Source organism: Hemicordylus capensis, chromosome 9 (assembly GCF_027244095.1).
Source record: "Hemicordylus capensis ecotype Gifberg chromosome 9, rHemCap1.1.pri, whole genome shotgun sequence".
Lineage (NCBI taxonomy): Eukaryota > Metazoa > Chordata > Lepidosauria > Squamata > Cordylidae > Hemicordylus > Hemicordylus capensis.
The window spans coordinates 3,245,642-3,270,670 of record NC_069665.1 but is presented as its reverse complement, the minus strand read 5'-3'; the positions used below and the strand labels follow the sequence as shown (position 1 = coordinate 3,270,670).

General features: G+C 48.0%; 1 protein-coding gene across 2 annotated transcripts in view; it reads left to right on the top strand.

Annotated features, from left to right (window-relative positions):
• The window catches only part of GLG1 (golgi glycoprotein 1), an 83,524-nt gene extending 59,069 nt beyond the window's left edge, over window positions 1-24,455 (top strand). Inside the window, exons 14-26 of one of the 2 annotated variants that reach the window (XM_053270822.1) lie at window positions 359-421; window positions 1,198-1,311; window positions 1,794-1,882; window positions 2,018-2,135; window positions 4,047-4,139; window positions 4,827-4,964; window positions 5,752-5,875; window positions 7,801-7,943; window positions 8,956-9,057; window positions 10,830-10,937; window positions 12,957-13,077; window positions 14,880-14,986; window positions 20,092-24,455. In XM_053270822.1, coding sequence (XP_053126797.1) covers window positions 359-421; window positions 1,198-1,311; window positions 1,794-1,882; window positions 2,018-2,135; window positions 4,047-4,139; window positions 4,827-4,964; window positions 5,752-5,875; window positions 7,801-7,943; window positions 8,956-9,057; window positions 10,830-10,937; window positions 12,957-13,077; window positions 14,880-14,986; window positions 20,092-20,259 — 1,488 coding nt within the window. In that variant the 3' untranslated portion in view covers window positions 20,260-24,455. Of the gene's footprint in view, window positions 1-358; window positions 422-1,197; window positions 1,312-1,793; window positions 1,883-2,017; window positions 2,136-4,046; window positions 4,140-4,826; window positions 4,965-5,751; window positions 5,876-7,800; window positions 7,944-8,955; window positions 9,058-10,829; window positions 10,938-12,956; window positions 13,078-14,879; window positions 14,987-19,340; window positions 19,958-20,091 lie in introns of those variants that run through there. The other variant, XM_053270820.1, reaches the window with a different exon arrangement.
• The last annotated feature ends 574 nt before the right edge of the window (window positions 24,456-25,029 follow it).

Below are 25,029 nucleotides of genomic sequence, written 5' to 3'. Positions count from 1 at the left end.
CTTGCTACCCTTGCTAACTGAGCAAAGAGATGCCTTTTAAAGTGGAGGTTCTCTTATATTAAGCAGGGGGAGAGCAACTGGCCCTTTCCAATCCCAGCACAGCATCCTTCCTGTGGCTGCTGGTGGTGTCTTCCTTGTGTCTCTTTTTAGATTGTGAGCTCTTTGGGGACAGGGAGCCATCTTATTTATTTTTCTGCTTTGGGAACTCTTGTTGAAAAAGTGGTATTATTGTAGTAGAAGTAGACAGAAGGTGTACCCAGCAGTGTAGATGTCAAAGGAAAAAGCCCAAGAATGTGAACTTGCCTTGTTGAGTGGGTGCGATCCTGGATAAACTCGATGCTTTCTGTGCCTCTGGCAGGATATCCAGATTGAAGCCTTGCTGATGCGAGCGTGTGAGCCCATCATCCAGACCTACTGCCACGTAAGTGACTCTGTGCTGTTATATCATCATATGAGATTCAAAGGGGATTGTAGTCTCGTAATACAATGAACAGAAGAACAACCCTGCTGGATCAGGCCCAAGGAGGCCCATCTAGTCCAGCATCCTGTTTCACACAGTGCGCCACCAGATGCCTCTGAGAAGCCTACAGGCAGGAATTGAGGGCATGCCCTCTCTCCTGCTGTTACTCCCCTGCAGCTAGTCTAAGCACCAAGAGTTGTTGCAAGTGAAGAAACAAACATTATGTACAGGGCTTTGTGCATACTATAATTCTGTGGGAGTGCAGAAAGTGTAGACTTGACTTTCTGAGAATCTCAGCTTCTGCTTTGTTTACAAAGAGCAAGTTTCTAGCCCTTATGATTAATAAATGTTAGAAAATAGGAGAAAGTATGTTATGCAAAATGAGCTCATTTAATCAGTTTTATCATTTGGCTTTTGTTGGTTGCCTAGGTGCAGAGGTTTTATTTGTTTTTAGCATGGTGTTTCTAGCTGATTGTCTCATTATATTTTCGAGCAGCATTTAAAAAGTGTTCTTGTGTTCTGGCTTTGCAAAGGCATTTGTCACAGTAGCACCCTGAGCAACAACCTGAGTTACTGAGCCCCAGTTCGTCATCTTAACAGTCGGGGCCAAGAGCAATGTGTTGGCCTTCCCCAGTTCTGGGTCCTTTTGTGTTCTTAACTGGAGTGCATAGGCTGTCAGAGAGGGGACCCAGTTCCTGGCATGGTGGTAAAACCCTCCAACTCTCTTTCCCATTCAGGAAGTAGCAGACAACCAGATCGATTCAGGGGACCTCATGGAGTGCCTCATTCAGAACAAGCACCAGAAGGAGATGAATGAGAAGTGTGCCGTTGGGGTCACCCACTTCCAGCTGGTAAGAGTGGCAGGTCCTCCAGCATCTCCTGACTTGTCTTAGACTGGGTGTCAGACGTCCACTTCCTCCTACTCCCGTGAAGGCTTTCTCAGTCTTCTCAGCAGCTGGGAATTGAACTCTTCTGCTTAATATTTTCTTTTGGTGCCGCCTTGGCTTATTTGCTGCTAATGAGCTTCCTGGTTCTGTGGCACCCTGACACCATGTCCCAGCCCTTTCCTGCTGCTCGCTCCCACCCAGTTTGCATGGCTAGTGAACTGAAGTCAGGTGATGCATGTGACTGGAGCCCATTGTGGTCTCTGTGACTGTTGCACTCAAACTAGCCTCCTCATGGAGCCTCTCCAGGCAAGAGTTGAGAGATGGGAAGAGAAGTGTAGAACACGCCCAGTGGGACAGCTATAGTCTTAGCCGTTGGGATGCTCTGGAGATTCTTCTTGCATCTGACCTTGGAAGGTGCCTGCTAACAGTCCTCTCCATCTCTTTAGGTCCAGATGAAGGATTTCAGATTCTCTTACAAATTTAAAATGGCCTGCAAGGAGGATGTGCTGAAGCTGTGCCCAAACATCAAGAAAAAGTACGTAGGAAATTCCACCTTCAGAATCTAACTAAAGAAATTGTTCTTAATCTGCAAGCAAATGATTGCTAAGGAACTTGCACCGAGGCAGCCTCGGGTCCAGGGTGGCATTGTGACGCTGCTTTTCCTCTTCAGGGTGGATGTGGTGATCTGCCTGAGCACCACGGTGCGCAACGACACCCTGCAGGACGGAAAGGAGCACCGGGTCTCTGTGAAATGCCGGAAGCAGCTGCGTGTCGAGGAGCTGGAAATGGTAAATGCACCCTCTTCCCTTGCTACTCTGAGGCCGCACAAGAGCTTCTCTCTCCCTGGATCCAGCCAGTGGGAAGGTTTGGCCATCCCTCAAAGCATGTTTGCTTCTCTCTAATTATGCCCGTCCAAATCTGGCTTATCGCAGGCTTCTGCAGGAGAGGAAAGCTGGTCCTGTGGTAGTAAGCATGAATTGTCCCTTTTGAACTTTGGTTTGCATCTGAATGGGCGACGACATGTGTGGGCACTGTAAGATCTTCACCTTCGGGGATGGGGCCCCTCTGGGAAGAGGACCTGCATGCTCACATGCAGAAGGTCCCAAGTTCCCTCCTTGGCAGCATCTCCAAGATAGGGCTGAGCGAGACTCTTGCCTGAAACTTTGGAGAAGCCATTGCCAGTCTGTGTAGTAGACAATCCTGAGCAATGGTCAGACTTGATAGAAGGTAGCTTTCTATGTTCCTTCTTCAAAATGGCCATGCGATGCATTGAATTTCCGAATGGCCATTGGAAGGAACCAGGGCTCTTCAGTGGGCATTCCTTGTCATTCATTTTAGTACATTCCCTAGAGCAGCTGCTTTGTATGAAGCAGGTCCCAGGTTCCCTCCCTGGCATCTCTGAGACTGGGTTGGGAAAGACTCCCGCCTGCAACCTTAGAGAACCACTACATTTCTGCCTGCAACCTTAGAGAAGCTGCTGCCAGTCTGTGTAGACAGTACTGAGCTAGATGGACCAATGGTCTGACTCAGTATATGACAGCTTCCTATGTTCCTATACAGAAGGTCAGCTTTTCTAAGCACTTTGTGGCTGTTTACCAAGCGAAGTCCATCCCCAGACGGGAGTCTTTCTCAATCAGCTCTCTGGGACTTGTAGAACCACAAGCCAGCCCCCAATCCCTTGGCCTTGTTTCAGTGACCTTTCTGAGAACCTTTCTTGGCCCATGGGGGAGGAGCTGAACAGGTGAGGGAGGTGGCCTGTACTGTGTAACCCAGAGTGCTGATTGTTGCCTGCAGAAAAGAGATGGATGCTTAGTTCTCCAGAGTACTTTTTAATGATGGGATGGTATGCTTTCCATGCCCCGGCTCTGCCCTCCCTTTTGGGTCTGAATCTTGGGGTTTGTGTGCTCACTTTATTAATATAAACAGAATATAAACAGGTACACATCACTATAATAAGATACATAATTTTCAGCTGTAGCATACATATAAAGATCATGAAGCATGTTATTAGAAAAAGTTGGCAAATAAGTATAAATAATGCAAACCCCCCCCCACACAGAGTTATGTGTACACGTACACACATGCATATATAAGAAAAATAAATGTCATTCATTATTTTAGAACTTAACTTTAATAAATAGAAGAATTATGATATTGATAATTCAATACATATTAGGTTAAATACAGACAATTGTTGGCATGTACAGGTCTCCAGTTGTGACACATTTCCTCAAACGCTCCCTCCAGTCTCAAGAAGGCTGAGAATTTCACCAGTTCAGACATCTCCCAACATGTCATTGGCCATTCTATCCTGACTTAGTAGGTGACTTAGAATCCTCCTAGTGCTTTGTCAACACTAACCTTGCTGCGGTCAAAGAAAAGGTTCCCAGCGCCCTGATGGCATATCTTTTGTACACTTTGAGACATATTGGATTATATGTCAAAGAATCCCTACTGGATTGCCATAACCCCAGATTTCTTTGCCTGAATGCAAGCTCACCAAAATGTTCCCCCCCATCCCCACTTTTTGGTGATTGAAGTGCCAAAGGCTTCTGTCCCCGTGCCTGTAAATCCTCTTGATCTTCCATGGGGACATGTGCCATTGGTGCAGCATTTTCAGACCGTTCTCTTGCAGACAAAATGATGGTGTGTGAAAACTTTGCACCTCTTTGTTTTTAACTTGTTGACTTGTCTTGCAGACTGAGGATATCCGCCTGGAGCCAGACCTTTATGAGGCATGCAAAACTGACATCCGGGACCACTGTCAGAACGTTCCCTATGGCAATGCTCAGGTGACCAACCTTTTCAGTTCTCTCTTGGGATGTGCTCTTGCTTGGCAAGAGAAGCTTCAGCAGGAATCTGTTTTGCATTTAAACATATGCAGGTGTGCTTTTGATTTTGAGTGCTTTTGCTTATTTCCTGGCTCATAGCATCGGAGGGACTGATCAGCTGCCCAAGAGCCTCTGCCCAAAAAGTGGTTAGCCTCTTCTGAGGCACTTCCTTATGGATCCGTTTTTGCTGAAGCAGCCCAGACTTAAGCAACAGCCATATTGCCTGAAGGCAGAAATGGCTCTGTTCCTCCAGATACTGCTCAGTTACTCATGCATTTAAATTTTCTCCGCTCTGTGCTTTTCCTTGGCAGAACTTTGTCCCATTCTTCTTTCTCTAGGCTATGTGCACCTAGTTCCTTAAGTCTTACAAGTTGTCCTTGAAATAATTATCCTAACTCCAAACCTTTCCTAATCTAACCTCCCTCTGTTAAATACTTCAGCCAAAATGTGCTTCAGGTGAGACCCCATTACCGCTCCCATTTTTGATGAGATGCTGCATGTATTATATATTATATATTACATTACCTCTTTGATCAGTGAGTCGTCGGCTCACTCTATTCTTCTATCCTATTCTGTTCTTCTCAGCCAGGCTGCTCCCGTGGTAGCCTCCTTCCTGAGATGTTGCTTAGAGCTTTTGTTTAACTGCAGATTGTTGAGTGTCTGAAGGAAAGCAAGAAACAGTTGACTGCCCGCTGCCATCAGAAGGTCTTCAAACTCCAGGAGACAGAGATGATGGACCCAGAACTGGACTACACTCTGATGCGTGTCTGCAAGCAGATGATCAAGGTGAGGGTAGCTGGTTGAAGGGGGCTTGGATCAGTTTCCCTTTGGTGGCGGCGGGCCCGGCCGGAGCCGCGGGCGGCATAATGTACCATGAATAGGAACAAGTGAAATAAGAGTTTTTGCTGCATCTGGCTAGACTGTGAGTCTCAAGTAAAATCATTTCATCATCTGACAAATTTTAAGTTTATAGTCCAGCCCCGCTCAGTCTGGATATGCTCAAGCGGGTCTCATCTTAAAACATCTTTTTTCTGTTCTCAAGCGCGCCCCCCTGCCCCCACCTTTTAAAAAATCCAGCTCTGAATCCCATATTGACTGGCATGGGGAACCATCAAAACCTGCAGCAAGCTTTTGTTCTGCTAATGATGGTTCAATGCTCGGTTAAACTTTCTGAAAATGTCTTGCCCGGCTGCAGCCTGATGCAGAGTCTGTTACAGCCAAAAGGTTCTCTGACACTGGTGGCTTGTCGGTGACTTGACAGCCCGCTGGAGAGGCCGCCAGGATTGCAGCTCAGCTCAGCTCTGTTTTTCCAAGCTCCTGTCCTGACTCTGCTGCAAAACTTTCTCTGCAGTAGTATATGGGTTGAAATGTGCCATTACTGTGGCCTTTCTGGCATTACTAGGCTGCATAGGCACTAGTGCAATGCAATAACTGGAATAATTCATGCCAGTTGGCCTCAGATCCACATTCAAGATGGGCAAGCAAGGCAACCTGTCTGGCTTGTCCCTCTTCACCACGTGTGTGTGTGTGCCTTTCTTTTGCTTAGTTGTTGCCTCTTGGTTTCCCTTGACAGAGATTCTGTCCAGAAGCAGATGCAAAGAACATGCTTCAGTGCTTGAAACAGAACAAGAACAGCGAGGTCATGGATCCCAAATGCAAGCAAATGATCACCAAGCGCCAGATTACACAGAACACAGGTAATTGGAGGCCGCTTGCTGGGATTGGGAGGGAGGAAGAGGGAGGCACCAGCAGGCAGAACTGTCTGCATTAGGGATGTGCAAAGGGCAAAACGTTTTGATGTCGAAACGGGCCGTTTCGAGTGTCTCAACCCCGAAACAAAAACGCCCTTTAAATGAAGGGACTGTTTCAAGCTTGGAACAAAACTACCCCGTTTTGATTTGAAATGTTTCAATGTATTGAGCGCCATTTTGGGGACCTGTTTTCCCCTTGCGGATTGGTTTTTTGGCACTGCTTCAGATTGGCTTGTGGAAAGGTTAAAAAATTGCCTGCTTGCCCATTTCTTTTTGCGGGCTGGGTGGTAGGTAGCATCCTTTCTCCGTTGATGCCCCTAGATTTGGAATGCACTCCCTGTTGAAATAAGAGCCTCCCCATCTCTGGCAACTTTTAAAAAGGTGCTGAAGACACATTTATTCACCCAGGCTTTTAATTAGATTTATGGTTTCAATTTTTAATGCTGGTTTTAAATTATTTTAATGTTAATGTTTTTAACGTTTAAATGATTTTTAAAATATGATTTTAGTTTTGATTTTAACTGTTAATTGATTTTAATTGTGTTTATTTGTTGTAAACTGCCCTGAGCCATATTTTTTGGAGGAGCGGTATATAAATTAAATAAATAAATATGATGCCCTACCACGCAGCCCACTTTGGTGTCCTTAGGAGCTACCCATGGGGAACAATGTCATGTTTCGAGTTTCCCCATTGTTCCCTATGGCCGAAACACTCAAAACGTTTCAAGTTTTGTTCTGTGGAAACAACTAGGTTGACTGCTGTTTCGATGAAACCTTTGGGCCATCTGCATTTTTTTCCGAGCTCAAAACAAAACACAAAATCTGGTTCTGTGCACATCCCTTGTCTGCATCTCCAGGCCTCTAGTAGTTATGAAGTGCACAAGTAGAGTTGTCAGGGGAAAGGCAATGACCTTGAAGCCCAGCTGTCTCCAGCTACTGGAAAACCTATTTATTGAGTTTTATTTTAGTAAACCTGTATCCCATTTTCCCAGTCAAAGGTGTCTTTAAAGAAGCTTACAACAAGGGCTTAAAATAGTCAAAATAATCACATGACAAGATAAAGCTATGAAAATTAAAAAGAAAAAACAAAACAAGCGTGAGAACCTACAGACGATAACTTCAAACAGCTAATTAAAGGTCTTCTGGGGAGGAAAAAACAGATTGGCACTGAAGAGGAGGCAGACTTTACCTCAAATCTTCCAAAGCAGAGATTTCCACATTTTGGGGCCACCTTGGAGAAAGCCTTCTCACAAAGACATCTCCTGAAGAAAGCTTATAGCCATCAGTCTGGCTTTGGAGATTTCAGTAGACTTTGCCACCACATATGTATCTAAGTATGTATTTATGGCAGGGGCAGGCAGCCTTGGCTTTTCAACAGTTGAACTACAACTCCCATCATCCATCATCTCCAGCCCTAATTTATTTTGGCTGGGGATGATGAGAGTAGTAGTTCAACAGCTGGAGAGCTAAGGTTGCCTGCCCCTGGTTTATAGCCATAAGGACTAGAAAGTGCTGTTCTTAAATGAAAGTTAAGTTGCATACCTCCTACCACATTCTCTCCCCCTGTATTTCAGTGCAGTTGCAGCGTGCTTGCTTGAGTGATTGATGAAGTGCTGTCAAGTCGGTGTCGACTCTTAGCGACCCCATAGATAGATTCTCTTCAGGATGAGGTTCTCCAACTTGGTTTCCAATTTGGAGAACCCCAGTCTTTAGTGTGTTACCCATTTCCAGAGAAGGTGAGACTTCTTGTAATTTGGCTTTGTTGAAGGCCAATCTAGCTGCAGGCTGCTTAGTAAGGGCAGGCTTGCCAATGGTGCCTCCTTTCAGGAGCTGATCTCAAATGCTGATAAAGCTCATTTCCTCTTTGTTAGACTACCGTCTGAACCCAGTGCTCAGGAAGGCCTGCAAAGCAGACATCCCAAAATTCTGTCAAAGCATTCTGAGCAAGGCCAAGGATGACTCTGAGCTGGAAGGGCAGGTGATATCCTGCCTGAAGCTGAAATACGCAGACCAGGTGACGTTGTGTGTGTGTGTGTGTGTGCGCGCGCGTGTGTGCACGTGCACACATCAGAGCTGGGAGAGGAAGGTGCATTTGCTGTCTAGCCTGGACACAAACACATTAAAATGCGGTAAAGCGGGCTCCTAGGGGGTTATTTTCTTAATTAAGAGCTTAGCACCTAGCTACTTGTTCCATTAATTGCATCAAAAGTTGCCCCATGTAAGCCAGGCTGTGACAGGGGAGGATTCTGAAGGTTTACTCTGAGACAGGCAGACAAAAGCTGGAAGAGACAACAGAGCTACTGACTGTCTTTCTCTATCCTTAGCTGATCTGTGCTTATCTTTTCCTTCCTTAGCAACTAATTATCCCTGTACCTCCCCCTTCAAACATCTAGGAAAAGCTTGGAGAGAAGATATAAGCAGCAAACTCCTCCAGCTTTTTCCGCTTTATTGTTGAGAATTCTGAATGCTTCTCAAAAATTGGAACCTGGCCGACACACCTAGTGATGAACATAATGTAGAGACACTCCCTTAATACTGGGGTTTCCATCCTTGAGCCCCCAGATGTGGGACTGCAGCATCTGGGGACCAGTGATTGGGAAGTCCTGCACTAGAGGAGTGTGTCCATTCTGCAGGTTGCATGGAAGCCTGAGTGGGTAGTTTTATGCTGAATCTAGGACATGGATGGGTTGGCTAGCTGCTTCCTATAATACTGGAGAGCTTGCAAGTCTGTTTAGGTCTGGATTCTGTGGGTCTGGGGGTTCATTGGTGTATTCAAACTGTGCAAGGGCATGCAGTTAGGAAGCAGAAGTGGAATTATCTTTCATACTGGACTGCTGCATTTCCATGGACATCACATGGCATCGTGTGCAAAAAGCAGCCAGACCTTGCTGCTGATTGCCAGCAAATTTAGGAGGTGAAAGTGCAGGGACCAAATCATTTCAGCTAAGTGGCAAGTAAGGCTCAGTGGACATTTGGTTCTTCTCCAGTGGGCAAAGCTGGCATGATTGTTGTCCTTCTCCAAACAGCGCCTCTCTCCAGACTGCGAAGATCAGATTCGAGTGATCATCGAGGAATCTGCTCTTGATTACCGGTTAGATCCTCAGCTGCAGATGCACTGCTCTGAAGAGGTGGGAGCTTCCAAGTTCAGTCTTGCGTCATCCTATATATGTTGACGAGCTCTTACAAGCTCTTGGTAGCACAACCTGAACTACAGAGATTCTTGAGCCAGATTTTCCAGCAATGGAAAGTACTCTTGTGACTTTCATCACTTGTGCTGTTGTAACTTGCAAAAAGTTAGACTTGTTTCAAGAGTAATCTGAGAGTACAGCAAAGCATTACAGGAAAACCAGCTTGGCATCTTTTGCAGAAAGAGCCTGTCTAGTGTAATCATGTTGGGATCCCGCTCCCCACCCCGGGCCTGTTCTTCACTCCACTCTGGAGTGGAGCACTTTCCTTCCCCCTCCCCCTTCTCCATTCTAATATTTAAAGACCAGTTTGGGAAAATGCCTACTTCATATAGGGGGGAAAGCAGGATCAACTGGCCCTTCGTAGCATTATGCTGTGGGGCAAATAGCGCACCAGCCTACAAGCAAGCAAGCTTGCTCTGGCTGCTACTTGTCATTCCTCTCTCTTCTTCTCCTTGAGAGGCTCTGTCTGCTGGAAGTTGGTACCGAGACCTTGTGGAGCCTCTGGAACAAACCTTATATAGGAATGTAGTCCAGGGCCCCAAGTGATCATAGGAACATAGGAAGCTGCCACATACTGGGTCAGACCATTGGTCTCTCTAGCTCAGTATTGTCTTCACATACTGGCAGCGGGTTCTCCAAGGTTGCAGGCAGGAATCTCTCTCAGCCCTAGCTCCGAGATGCTGCCAGGGAGGGAGCATGGAACCTTTTGCTCTTCTCAGAGTGGCTCCATCCCCTGAGGTGAAGATTACGGTGCTCACACTTCTAGTCTCCCATTCATGTGCAGCTAGGGTGGACCCTGCTTAACTAAGGGGACAAGTCATGCCTGCTACCACAAGACCAGCTCTCCTGTCCCCCCTGTGGCGCCAGGGCCCCTGAGTGGGGTGTGTGGTAAGGTTTAAACTCAGTCCTTAAAGCAGGGGCTCTCAAAGGCCGTGGTGGCTGGGAAAGATGGTCGTTTTAGTCCACCAACATCTGGGAACCCAAGTTTGAGAACCTCTGCCTTAAGTAGCTTCTGGGTTTGATCCCAGGAAAAATTCTTTGAGTTATGTTAGAGGGCCTTGTTTGGTACCAACAAAAGGTTCACAAAGCAGTTTATTGTTTATATTTAAAAGATTTGTATGCTGCCATTCTTCATAAATTCATGGCAATTCACAACAAAATTCATTTGAAAACTCATTAAAACACAACCTCTAAAATAGAAATGCAGGATAAAGCAGTCATTAAAACAGGGCTGTCACAGAGAAATGTATAGGGTTAGGGGGAAGGCCTACTGGGATAAAAACGTTTTCAGCTTTCATTTAAAACTAGATAGGGAGGAGGACAAGCCCTAAGAATAAGGGGCAAGGAGTTCTGGAGAGCTGGGGCTCATTGCCATTTACTTAGTAATAACAATAAGATGGTCCTTCCACCCCAAAGGACTCACAAACTAGCAACAGCCACTGGAGGGTTAGGGGTGTTGAAGTGGGATAGGGCCAGTATCTTCCACTCCCCCCCCCCAATTGAAAGAGAATTGCTCCTTGAAAGAGAACCGCCATGGTTATCCTTTAAAAATGGGGAAGCCCTTTCCCCTCTTTCTGTTGCTTGATATTGCACTCTGGGCTCTTCCTTCACTAAAATGAAAACGTTCATTTTCCTCCATGCTATTTTGGAGTGGTTTGCTGGCCTGTCTGCCCTATAGGGCCTTCATCCTAATATGCTTTTGTTTTTGAAAGATTTCTAGCTTGTGTGCAGAAGAAGCAGCAGCCCAGGAGCAGACAGGGCAAGTCGAAGAGTGTCTGAAAGTGAACCTGCTTAAAATCAAAACAGAAATGTGCAAAAAGGTAAAGGAGCACTAGGTGCATGGTGGTGGTTGTGGAAAGGGGGCATGGAGTGTTCTGGGCACAGACTGTGGTTCTCCATAAGACAGGGGTTCTCAAAGTTAGATCCTGTTGAACTACAACTCCCATCAACCCTTTGGGCCTTGTGGCTGGGGATGATGGGAGTTGTAGATCAACCACCTCTGGAGACCCAAGTTGGAGAACCCCTGCCGTAAGCTGTTTTGTGTGCAGCTGGTGGTTATTTGTTCCAGTGCCCGATGGCCCCTGAATTGTGGACTTTGGTTGATTGTAGTTTTATACTGCCCTATATAAAATCGCAGGGTGGCTTACTATTTAAACCAAACCATCATGTAAAAACAAATTTAGATTATCAATTAAACTTTAAAACATCATAAAATAAAAGCCTGATAAAACAAGTGTGCTTTCAAAAGCCGTTTAACACAACCAGAGATGGGGAGGTTCTGATTTCATTTAGGTGTGTGTTCCAGAGCCCTGGGCAACCCTATAGAGGGCCCAGCTTGGGTTGCCACCAAAGGAGCCGATGGTAACTGCAACCGGACCTCCCTTGATTATCTTAGTAGATGGGCAGGGCTCTCTTAAATGCCCTCTCTAGAGATTCCTGGCAGGCATTGTGCTCTGCCTCCTTAGTCTCATTTCAACTTGCCAGAAGCATAACAGAGATGCATGCCCCCTCCCCTTTTGCATTATCCCACACATCCCCCTATTTCCACTTGCTTGGGAAGCAACAATCTAGTGCATCCCTTTCTTTCCGAGTAAGACCAGCAGCAGACACGGTGCCTTCATAACCTTGGACTACCATAAATATGCTCCACTTGGGGCTAATATAAGTGGTGTGCGCTTTTTGAACTTTGGTGCTGGAGAAGACTTCTGAGGATACCATGGACAGCCAGGAAAACAAACAAATGGATCATCAAACAAATCAATCCAGAATTTTCATTCGAGGCACAGATGACCAGGTTCAAACTATCCTACTTTGGACACATTATGCGAAGACCCAGCTCCCTGAGAAGTCCAAAATGCTGGGGAAAGTTAAAAGAATGAGATGAAGAGGATGACCAGCAGCAAGATGGATGGACTCGATTACAACAGCAGTGAATGCACCACTTGAATTTAAAGACCAAGTTGAAGACAGATCATCCTGGAGAGAATCTATCCATGTGGTTGTGGAGAGTTGACAACGACTTGATGGCACGTCATCCCTCCATCAATCATTGCTTCAGTAGTGCAGAAGCTTCCTGACTGGGCGAGCTGCTTAGCCCACCGCCACCAAGTGTTCAAAGGTCCAAGTGCTGTTTTCAGAGCACACTTCCAGAAGCTGTTTGTGAACCCTGAAGCCCTCTAGGATGGCAACATCTTTTTTCTTTTCTTTAAAATTGGGCTAGCTGGAGGGGACCATTTTAACCCATTTTCCTATGTTTTCATTTTGAGCTCAGTCTTACTGTGTTATGCTACACCAGGGCTGCAGAACTCATATGCCCTAGTGGGCCAGAACCATCCACAGCTTGGCATGCAGGGACCAAGGTCAATTTCTAGCACATTATACATAAAAATTAAATATTATTAGTTACTTGTGGATCTGTTCCCCCTGTCAGTGGGCCCATAGTTTCAACCAAGGATAGTGGCCAGAAAATCGGTCCTGTCCCTGCTCTAACAGTGGGGCCCCTGGATTGCACACCAGCCCCAAACAAATGCCAAATGCTCTCCTCTCCCTAAACTGTTGTTGCTTTCAGGCTGCAATCCTAGGCATGCTTACATGGGGGTAAGCCTCGCATGGAACATATTTCTGTGAAAGCATGCACAGGATGGCGCTACAAGGCAGTTTCCAGCTCCTGTGTTGCTGCAGGATACCTGGGGGCCAGTAAAATAGTCCCTGCAGGCCGAATCCAGCCCCTGGGCCTTACGGTGTGCAGGCCTCTGCTCCTGAGCCAGTGGGTGGGGTGAGTGAAGCCGGAGCACCCCAGTGACGCTTTTCAGAGTGCATTGCCCTCTTCCATCCTGCAGGAGGTGCTCAACATGCTGAAGGAGAGTAAAGCAGACATCTTTGTGGACCCTGTCCTTCATACAGCCTGTGCCCTCGACATCAAGCACCACTGTGCTGCCATCCCACCAGGACGAGGGCGACGTAAGTAGTCTGTTGCTTTATTTTATTATTATTTTATTTTATTTTTTTTATTTATCTAATTAATTAATTTATTAACACATTTTTATACTGCCCAAAATTTATGTCTCTGGGTGGTTTACAACAAAAACAAGAAGTGAAAACAGATAAATGACAAAAATTAAAATAAAATAAAATAAAACATTGCATAAAATATATGACAACAAAAAGTTAAAACATTACAATTTAAAATGTTAAAACAATAGTTTAAAATGAAGTTACAACCATTAAAACGGTATTTACTTAAAAGCCTGGGTGAACAAATGTGGGGCCCCAGAAACTCCTGTGCCTGCAGTGCTGCTGCATCCCCCAACTCAGTGGTCTGCAGGCTTTTGTTCCCTGATGGCTGCTTCAAAGCCTGAGGAGATGGATGCCAGGAGCCTTGGTGGTGACAGCTCAGGGTGACCTTCTTATGCACTTGCCTTCATCAGGGTGTATGCTAGCTGCTTCATAGCTGGCAGCTTCTGGATTTGCACTGACTTTGGGGCATGTGTGGGGAGCTTTGGAAGCACTTGGTAGTGCTGGGCAGACCCCCACTCCAACTGTGTCCCCAGGACACTTTCCTTTTGTGGTCTGGGATTTTCCAGGGTTGGAGCCCCCAAATTCTGCCCCTGGAGGCATCTTTGCCGGAGAGCTGGTCTTGTGGTAGCAAGCATGACTTGTCCCCATAGCTAAGCAGGGTATGCCCTGGTTGCATCTGAATGGGAGACTTGATGTGTGAGCACTGTAAGATATTCCCCTCAGGGGATGGAGCCGCGGAGGTTCCACGGTCCTTCCTTGGCAGCATCTCCAAGAGAGGGCTGAGATAGATTCCTGCCTGCAGCCTGGGAGAAGCTGCTGCCAGTCTGTGAAGACGATACTGAGCTAGATAGACCAATGGTCTGACTCAGTATATGGCAGTTTCTTATGTTCCTAGCTGGAGCAAACTGAAATTCTATGTACTTTGTTTTATGTGGTTCATTGTAAATTTTTGTTAGGAATTTGGGAAAAGAGGCCCAGGATCAGTGAAAAAATGAGGCTTGGGAAAGAAGGGCACATACTAAAGCTCGGAAATGTGGAATGGAACTTGTGATTCGGGATGCCCCACTCTTGTCTTTCCTCTGACCCATCAGCTCTTTTCAGAAGTTGCTCGTGTGTTTTCAGGCTCGTCTCTCTGGTCATGATTGATTAAAACTTTCGAGAGAGAGAAAGGGGGCAGGGGGAGTAAAACTTGCTTCATCACTGGCCTTGTGCAGTCCCATGTTTGGGTAATTCCCCAGCTGAGTCTTGAAGCATTTGATACCTCTAGAGAGCTCTTGTGCAGGAGTCTGATCCTGAATCCTTTCTTCATCACAGTAAAAAGCCACCTTGCTCGCCTTTTGATTGTCAGGAAACGCTGAAACTTGGAGCAATCTTCTATGGGTAGTTCTTGGTAGCCTCATTTCAGTTTATTTTTATAGGAACAGCAGAGAGATTTTTGTTTGTTTTGTTGCCAGTGCAGAATCCAGCCGCTTCTACTGTGCCATATCCTGTGCTCCACAAAGTGATAATTCTCACGCTAGGACCTGCAAGTTTATAACACTTAAGGATCAAGACGTCTGGCCTTCAAACGTTGCATTTGAAAAAAAGGCCGAGGGTGGCTGGGTGGCTGGGTCTCACTCGCTCTGTGGGCTCAGCAGAGCTCCCCTGCTGGGCTTGTCGTGTTTGCACTCTCTGGAAGTGAAGCGCTTTTCTAGGGCCCTGTAAAGAGAGGCAGTCTTTGTAACACAGTCTCTTCTGTTCTCCAGAAATGTCCTGCCTGATGGAGGCCTTGGAGGACAAGCGTGTGCGGTTACAACCAGAGTGTAAGAAACGCCTTAACGACCGGATAGAAATGTGGAGCTATGCGGCAAAGGTGAGCAGGGGCTGCCTGGGCTGTTCCACAGGTGAGCCTTTGGGATGCAGGTGGGTTATGGGAGTCAGGACAGAATGGTGGAGGTCTGCAGAGACTCCTTATCCCAGGGGTTCTATCCATAGGCCATCGGGGCTGGGGGTGATGGGAGCTGAAGTCCACTGAACATCTGGGGACTCGGGTTTAAGAATCCTTGCCTTATTCAGTGGGAAATGTTCCATATGGCTCACGTTCAGGTGCTGCAGGTTGTCCAGGACTGTGCGAGGATGACTGGTGGCTCCCTCCTGGACACTTATGCCAAGACTTAACTGACCTGCCACACCCAAGCTCATCCTTGTGCAGACTACATGTGTGAGCACCGTAAGATAGTCCCCTTAGGGGATGGGGCCACTCTGGGAAGAGCATCAAGGTTCCAAGTTCCCTCCCTGGCAGCATCTCCAAGACAGGGCTGAGAGAGATTCCTGCCTGCTACCTTGGAGAAGCCGCTGACAGTCTGTGTAGACAATACTGAGCTAGATGGACCAATGGCCTGACTCGGTAGAAGGCCGCTTCCTCTGTTCCTCCCATAAAAGCAGCCTGCGACCCCCACAAGCCATAAATTGTGGCTGGGGTTGATGTGAGTTGTAGTTCAACAACAGCTGGAGAACCAAGGTTGCCTAACCCTGCCCTGACAGATCATCCCTGGGTCTCAGCCTTCCCCCTTGTAGCATTGGTGCTTAAATCCTGACTGGTTTGCCTGTCTTGCTGTAGAGAGCAAGGGGGGCTCAGTTACAGGAAAGGACACCCTGACTCTTGAGAGAATAGTGTCTGCTCAGAAGATGCAACAAGTGTAGTGGCCCTCTCGCCACTCCTGGTTGCCTCTACTTGGATGCCCTTTGTTAGACGCGGGTGAGTGAGGGACATAACTGGACGTGTGTGCAGAAGCACACTTGTGCCCTTTCCTCCCCAGAGCCCTGGTTTAGCTCCTTCATGGATGAACATGTGATGGTGCCTGAGATCAATAGCAATAGCAATAGCAATAGCACTTACATTTATATGCCGCTCTATAGCTGGAAGCTCTCTAAGCGGTTTACAATGATTTAGCATATTGCCCCCCAACATTCTGGGTACTCATTTTACCGACCTCGGAAGGATGGAAGGCTGAGTCAACCTTGAGCCCCTGGTCAGGAGCGAACTTGTAACCTTGTGGTTACAGGGCGGCAGTTTTACCACTGCGCCACCAGGGGCTCATTAAGTCAGGCTTCTGGCTTAATGAGCCTAGTATTGTCTGTCTAGATTGGCAGGGGGGGCTCAGAGGCATTTCCCTGCCCTGTTGCTCAACCTCAGTTTACCAGAAATGCAAAGAACTGAACCAGGGACCTTTTGTTCATTGAATGTGTCCTCTGCCACTGGGCATAACTCCTGGGGGTGGCTGGGAAGTACAGATAAAAGAGAGGGGCTAACATTTCAGAACACCTTTCCCCCTCAGCTTCAAGGAACAGCACTTCTGGTCTGAAAGCGAAGAACTCTTTGAATCCTGTTTTATCTTCCCCTTGCCTAATTTTGAACATCTCTTGTAGTTTGCCTTCCCTCCTATCACTCCCCCAGCACATGGTGCTGTTGCTCCTTTTCCTCCTCTCTCTCCCCCCCTCTCTTTGCTTGATCTGGGTCATAGGAGGGAATGGGATATCCTGGGTCGTTGGGTACTGCTGGGGTCTGTGTTTGAATTTTAATATTGTTTTAAGATGCAGAATTTACTGTCACAGTGCCATAAAAATGTGGTGGCTTGATTCCTACAAAATCCTATTACAGATATTAGCCCGAATATAAAATGCAGCCCGTATTCTACAAACATATCAAAACACACACACACACACACGAGAAAGATAAAACGCCCAAGAATAGGAGATCTGGCCTGGCAGTCGCCATTTACATGGGGAATTTAATTGCAGGCCATTTAGCTGATCTCACCTGAACGTGGAGAGAGAACTAATGCTGGACATTGCAAGCTAGTGGTGGCAATGGGCTTCTCTTTAGCCCCTCTACAAGTAGTGTATTTAGAACAGAAACAGGGCTGCCTGGAACAAATAAAACTTTTATTAAATAGCTCTTTCTCTAAATAACCTAGTCTAGGCACTGGGCACCTGCCTCAGGAGCAGTGGAGAACAAGTCAGCTTTTCTTCTTATCGGACAGTCCTTCAGATATTTGAGAACGGAACAGTTACTACTTGGGATTTGGACACTGCAGTCCAAGATTGCATTAGCCGTTTTAGCAGTTTTATTGCATTGCTGGCTCACGTTCCATTTGTGGTCCACTAAGACACCCAGATCAGTTTCACATGTACGGCTTGCAAGGCAGGTCTCTCCTATTGATGGTTTTGCCCAACGTCTAAACCTGTCAAGAACATTTTGAATCTTGAGTCTCTAAGGTTCACTGCCCTAGTTTCATGTCATCTGTACATTTGTTAAGCACCCCCTCTACTGCCTCCTGCAAGGCATCGACAAAAATGTTGAACGGCCCAGGGCCCAGGACAGACTCCCGTGGCCCTCAACTCAATACCTTTCTGCAGGCTGATGTGGAGTCCTTAATGAGCACCGATTACAGCCCGGCGGTTCAGCTAGCTGTGAATCCACTTAATCATCTCCCATTGTATCATTTACCATTTAGTATCATCTAGCAGGCATTTAACCATTTTGCCAACAATGATAAAATGCCTGTTACGCTTCAACACTTTGCTAAAATCAAGACACTCTATGTGCATGGCATTCCCATGGTCTACTAAACTAGTCACTTGATAAAATTAGTCTTGCATGGCTTACTTTGACAAACCCAAGCTGTTCTAAGTGGATGATAGCAGAATTTCTAAGATAGTCTGTTCTAAGAGGATGATTGGTGGTCACCATCACGCTTAGTAATTTCACGGCTCCTCGTTTTCCTCCCTTTTTGAAGACATGGACGTTTGCTCATCTCTCTGCACCAATTCTCCAGGAGTTCTCAAAGATTAGGCAGCAGCCCTGAGATCACAGCTGCAAGTTTCTTCAATACACTGGGAGGTTGTTCATCTGGCCCTGGAGACATAAATTCATCCAGTGCCCTTCCTCCTTCATCAGAGTAACTGCTGTCTGATTGGGCCACGTCTCCCTTGTTGGGAGAAGGCAGATGCAAAACGGGAGTTAAGCAGTTCTGCCTTCTCTCCATTCCTCGTCACCACTCCACAATATTGCCTTTCTGTTGTCTTTGGCATCCCTTGCAAGCCTCAGCTGATTCTGAGCTTTAGTCTTCCCGATACCCTCTCTACAGGTTCAGGCTGCTCTTTGGTTCTTTGCTAATGTGCCCCCTCCCCCCCTTTCTATTTCCTTTACATATCCTGCTTGCTTCTCAGTTTTTCAGAGAACTGTCTGTATAGCCATGCTCGTTTCTTCAAATACCTTCCATTTTTAATCCTCACTGGAATTGTTTGTGATTGTGCCTTTAGGCTCTTGGCTTCCATGATCTCCTGTCCCTCTTGGACTTGTCTCACCTTAAGAATTGCCAGCCCAGGGATCCTGAATCGGATCCCAGAGTATCCGATTCAGAGTAAAAATCTGGAGTACACATCTGACTACCCTTATTCTCCTCCCCCCCTCCGCCCTGGCCTTCCTTTGATAACTCAAATTGCTAGATGATGTGATCTCTTCCCCCCCCCCAAGATTCCCACCACTTTCTTTACCAATTATTCCCTGTTGGTACTGATTAAGTCCAGTGTAGCCAACTCCCTTGATCTATCTTCTCAAAGACGATGATGTCAGCAAGGCAAGAATGCAATGGGCATACTGTTTATAGCAGAGTTAGATTTCCAGGAGATGTCAGAAGAGCTGGCATGATCATGGTGGCTCACCTCTTTGAAAGCGTACTCCTCTCGTTCAGGGAAGCATCGCCTATGTCTTTTGCTTGGCCAATGGCTCTTCAGTAAACTCCCACAATGGTACCATCTTTATTTCTCTCACCTTTATTTTTGCCCAGAGACTTCCGACTGGGCTTCTGTGCTCAGATTCATGGATTTCTGTGCCGGTGTATACCTTTACCTATAATAAGTTTCTCCCCTTGCTTTCTGTTGGGTCTGTTCCTTTTGAACCTTTTCCACCTGTCAAGTACTATATTCCAGTCATGAGTCTCATCCCACCCAAGTTTCAGGGATGCCTGTCGGATCATACTTGCCTGCTCACATTTGGATTTCAGGTTTGTCCTGTTAGCTCCCCATGCTCTGTGTGTTTATATAGATGTTGGAGACTGCATGCATCGCCTCTTCCTGGCTTCTCTGCTGGGATTCCTTTCAGATTTCTGCACATGACCTCTGTCACATGACACCGTGACGCTTAGTGATTCCTCTTCCTCCAGGCCTTCCAGATCTCCCACCCAGAAGGCTTTTCTGATCTTTCCATCCAAGCATTGATCCCTCTGTCCGAAAACTACATCCTCCTGCCGGTTATCATCAGCATGGGCATCTGTGTCGTGCTCCTGGTCGGCCTGCTGTGTCGGCGCATCAATAAACACCACAGGACTGACGGACAACCTGCCAAAGCACTCCTTACCAGCAAACTCCATGCAGACTTAGTTTTCTAACTGTGCAAAGTTTTTAGTTGTTTGATCACCTAAGATTTATTTCATCTAATCACAGCTCCTGACTTGACATGTAGGCATTTTCACTGTGGAGGGGACTGTGAAAGGCCTGCTGGTCCCCTCCCAACTGGTTTGCAGTTATGAAACCATTTCAAGATAGGTGCACCATAAAGCTGCCAAAGGAGACCTAATCAAAACACACCCAGCAAGCTTGAATTTAATTTGAAATTTTGTAATTGTGTCAGCACTGAGGTTTTTTTTTGGTTTAGTATCACATGCTCGAGCTTCATGGTGGAGAATGTGGTATTTTTGTAATAGGTTTTTGCTGATATGCAGTCAAAGCTGATCACTGGATTCTGATGATATTCTAGTAATAAAAGTACCTTGATGTTAAACATTTGTCTGAGGTTTTGACCCCTGAACTCCATGGCTAGAGCTGGCGAGGGATTGTTTCCTTTTGGTGTGTGTCTTGGTGGTCTGGGAACTGACCCTCTTCCTCCTCCTCCTCCTCCTCCTCCTCGCCTGCCAGGTTGCTCCCGCAGAAGGCTTCTCTGACCTTGCCATGCAAGTCCTGACCTCTCCCTCGAAGAACTACATTCTCTCCGTGATCAGCGTGGGCATCTGTGTCTTGTTCCTGGTGGGCCTGATGTGCGGCCGCATCACCAAGCGGGTGACACGAGAGCTGAAGGACAGGTAGAGCCTGCCTTGGCAGCGCGAGGGAGGAAGGAAGGCAGGCCTGCCCAGGGCCCAGTTTGTACAGCCCTCCTCTGTATAGTCTCCCCACCCACCTCACTCCTCTGCGGAGAGTGCAAGCAACTTAGAACAGCAGCGTGTGTCAGCTGAGTTCCCCATCTCGTCCATGGCATTTCCACCCTCGGAACGAGTTGGCACGTGCAGCCTTGGCGGCCCAGCCAGCAGCTTCGTTACCCCATCGTTAGCGACTGTTGTTTGCCTGCCTGTAGACAAGTTTTTCTTTCTTTCTCTTTCTCTCTCTTTCTCTCTTTCTCTCTGCCTCTCCCTCTCTCTCTTTTTTCTTGTTCTGTTGGAACTGCCTTCACTCTCCAAACCAGACTTGACAACCTGCAGCTCGAGAGGTTTTTAAAGTAAAATTTTAAAGATCTATTCCAGGCATAGTGTTGGGCAGCTGGTCTTGGTGGGCAAGCCTTGTGCTCCGCGGCTGGGCAGGAGGAGAGCCGAAGGGAAGGGTCGTTGGCCCCCACTCACAGCTGGCCTTGCTTTGGACATCGGGCTCACCCTAGCACCAACGTCTCCCATGCATCCTCAGTCAGCGGAAGTGGCCTCCAGAAGTCTGTCATCTCTGCTGATCAGCTTTTGTTGTTCTGTTGTGGGGCTTTCTCCCTTTTATGCCCCCCCCCCCCACCATTCTTGCCAGAAGGCAGCACCTTCCATTGTTTCCCTGCCTCTGGGATAAATAAAAGATTGACCAGGATAAGAAACTGCCGTGCTCGCCTTGCGAAACTCTGCTGCACCCTAAGGGAAGCCGTGGGCCAAGCCCTAGTGGAGGCATGTTGCTGGGTGGGGAGTCAGTATCTTTGGATGGGAACGGGATGGCTTCGGCACTCCGCACAGGATGGCCTAAGCTGCAGACAGTTAGCCCTCCCTGAGTAGGCCTCTGCAGGTTGCTAAGATTCTCCACTGAGCTGCCAGAGTCCAGGGAAGCATCCTGGGCCTCTTTGGAAGCTGGCAGACTGCTGGCACTAAGAACCAGCGGTGGGTGAGGAGGGAGCTCTAGCTGGGGAGAGGTGGTGCCTTGGCTGAAGGATGCTTCTTGCAGACTTCCACCCTCCCCTTGGCTACACTGGGGAGGAATGCAACGTGGCAGTGATTTCATAAACTGGATGGCCTGTACAGGGAGGGTGTCTGTTAACCTGGTGGACGGGATTGCCTGTATGTGCCACGTCATGTGCCTGGACTTGCCAGCCAAGGCAGGATGCTCGAATGCAGCCGCCGCCGCCTCTTCCTCTTCGCTGTTGCATAGCTAGGCAAATGTCAGCTTCTGCATCTGATGCAGGTCCAGGAGCCTTTCCCAGTGGGGACCAGCTGGCTGTAATGTAGATGTGGACGGATTGTCATGCGTAACAATACTGTGAATATTTTCTGCTGCTCTTAAAGGGTGTAACATTTTAGCTGTAGGGAAGCTCTATTTTTTCTTTTCTTTTTTTGTCCTGTTGGAGCATGAGCAATGCAAGATCAAGTCTGTCCCCTGGGCACGGGAGGCTGGTAGAGCATGTGCAGGTTGTCTGGTGACCACGGCCCGGGCCAAGCCTCCAGAGTTCAGGGGACGTGGCTGGGGAAGCAGGTGCAGGAGACCTGCTCTCTAGTGTGTGTACTTGAAGGTTTCTTTGGACCACTGCCAGTGGAGTCTAGTTTGGACTAGTATAGGACGAGCGTCCACTCCTGCTCCCTACTTGGGGTATGGTGGGACTGAAAAGGGGGCGTGTGTCCGGGGCTCCCCAGTGAGGCCACTTCAGTGTTGTCCTGTGAGCACACAGGATCCCTTTTCTCCGAAGGTACTGGCCTGGGCTGGGGGTGGGGACTCTGGTCCAGACACACGCACGGTCACATCTGCTATCGTCCAAAATTGGGAAGAGAAGTAGGGGCGGGGGGGGCACACAGTTGCTCCCAGAGCAACTCGAAAACCCCAGTGGGAAGGCTGGGTGCAGAAAGTGAGTGGCAGAATGGCGAGAGCCCAAAGTCACATGGTGGGAGGCAAGGCACGGCCCTGGGCGTGTCCCGTTCAGAATGCTGCGAGAAGTTGGGAGGGAGCTGGAGCAGCCACCCCGTGCCCGATACTGCTAAGCGAGGAGGGCCCCGTCATTCTGACCTGCTCGTGGCTAGACTCTGGTGCCGGAGGAGCTGCTCTCTCACTGTGGGCCCATCCGCTCACCACAGTTGCCTTCCCCAGGTGCTGGTGGGAGTGTGCTGGGGCAGCTCCCAAGCAAGCGGCGGTGGCCGTTGGCCTGGAGGGCACCTGGAGATGCTGTCAGCCGCTGGCATGCAGTGGTGCTACTGATGTGCGAGGGCAAGAGGAGCTGTGGAGTGCTTCCGGGTGGCACTTGGAGTATTTGCAATAAGGTCAGACGTGGAGGGAGGCTTAATTGCCATAGCCAAGGCAGGACCCCAAGGCGGTTGGGACACATCGTGACACTCCATTAGCTGGAGTCGGCTGCTGCTTAAGGAGACAGAAGCGGCCTCCTGAGTTCATGTGCAGCAGGTTTCCTGAGCTTTGCCCCAAGGGTCTCTGCAGCTAGGCTTCTGTGCCATCACTCTGCGTGCACACACTCCTTATGCTGCTTCCTCAAGTCCTGCCTGGGCAGGAGAGTATGCTGGCCCCAGTAGCAGCTTGTCCAAAGGAGCCCAGGGGGTGCCAAAGGTTGCTCTTCTCTCTCCTGCCTTGCCCAAGAGCCATGCTGCCTGCAGGTTGGCCATTCACTGTGCAGTTAACTGCACAGCTCTACCTGATGAATAGCCAGCCTGCAGGCAGCACCACTCATGGGTGGCGAGAGGGGCAGACTTTGGCACCCCTCTGGGCTCCTTAGGAGGAGCGGCTACTGGCTGGCTCTTCTGAGAGCCAAGCCTTTCTCCTGAGGCTTTACTCTTAAGGGCTGCTCTTGATGAAAGGGTTTATTTGGTAAAATATTAACTGCGTTGCAGGCACTGTGCTCTCCACTTCCTGCTCAGGAGCACACAAGGCATGTAAGGGCAGCTGTTTGACGAAGGTGGAAAGAGCCGCACTGCCTAGCCACAGTTTTTAAGTGTGTTCAAGGTGCTTAAAACTGGGGGAGAGGCTGCTCCTGCCTGCTTTCCCCCTCTTGAAAAATTCCTGTTTGAACTCCTGGCGCTTGTCTGCAACAATTGGCCTTTATTTTCTTGTTACACAAGCAGCTCCTGCTTCTGGCCCTTGTGCCGATGCTTCCTCCAGAAGAAAGGAACCTTGTCGCTTGTCCACCAAATAGGATGTTGTAGAGTTTGTGAGGGCGGGGTAGGTGGGCTCATCTGCGCAGGCAGGCAGGAGAGAGGCCAGTTCTGCAGAGGCCCTTGGCTCTTTCTTGCAAAGGGGCTGTGCAAGTGACACTGGAGAGTCTGAGGAGCAGTTACCTCCCTGCTTCCTTGGCAGTGGCTCATAGAAGCAACCTTGACTGTGTTGCAGAATTGGTGAGATGGGCACCTGAAGGACCAGACATGCTGTGCCCCTTTGGTCTCTATGAATGGCTGCTTCTTTCCAAGCAGACACACTACAGGCACTCCCTGTGTATTAAGAGCGCCCGGCGGGAAGGTGAGGGAGGGGGAGAATCTCCGGGAAGAGCCACCATCAGTTTGCATGGCTTGGGGGTGTTGATCCTGCACAGCTGGCACTTCAAAGCCTCCCCACACACCCCAATCTGCCATAACTGGTACAAATAAAATCCAGTTCCTTTTCTACTGTAGCCTTGGGACATATCAGAGCCTAGCTGCATTTCCCCCCCCCAGTCAATGTTTTGGAGCCCATAACTATGGTTGTGGGCGACAGGAAGGAAGCTGACTTACACCGACATGTTTGAAGGAACATGCATGCAAGCAGAGTAACTCAGGATGGTGTCCAGGGGTGATGTTCGAAGCCCCTCCTGCAGCTTGTGAAACAGGCCTCGTAGAAAGACAGCAGACGGTAGATTATGCAGCAGATGTTGGCTGACCTTTATCCTTTTAAAAATGTAACATTAACTTTTTTGTAAATTGTTTTTCATTTCTATGTATAAAATCTTGGCTGTTCTTTGTTTTTACATGTCCATGCTGTGTAATTTTGAATTGTTAACTGATTCTGAACATAATGTGCATTTTTTTTCTGTACAGATGAAATGGGAAAATTTAATAAAAAAAAAAAGTCTGCAGGTTTCTCCTAGTTTGCTTGTGTCTCAATAAAAGAGGATCTTCTGCATCTGCGTTTTGCTTGATGTGGAGTTGAGTTCGAAGTAGGTGTAAGCTATAATTCTAGGGGGAAAGACCTCCTGTAGCACTTCTCACCCTGCTGAGAGCTCTAAAGTGATGGGTCCTGTAAACATCCCAGTATCCCGACCTATTCATACATGATAGGAGGACATCGTGATGGAGGGTGGTTGGTGCCGTCTGGAGAGTGTGCAAATGCTCGTTGTGGTTTTTGACAAGGTCATCTACTTCCTCTAGAGATGGAAAGAGGTGATAACATTGTAAGGCTTTCAGTGTGTTTATCATGCTTTTATTGTCCTGATCGGGCCAAATTTATAAAGGTGTGTTAAGAGCATTTTAAAGCAAGGGCAGGTCTCATGTTCAATCCCTGGCTGCATTTCCAGGAGGGGCTGGGGAAGGCTCCTTGGCGTCAGGGTGGGGAGCCCTGAGCTCCATGGACCAAGGGACCAACTCCGGGGTGGGGGGCCCTGGAAGCTGCCTTACCCTATGTCCCTGCGGAATGGGCTGGGCTCTCGGAGCAGGG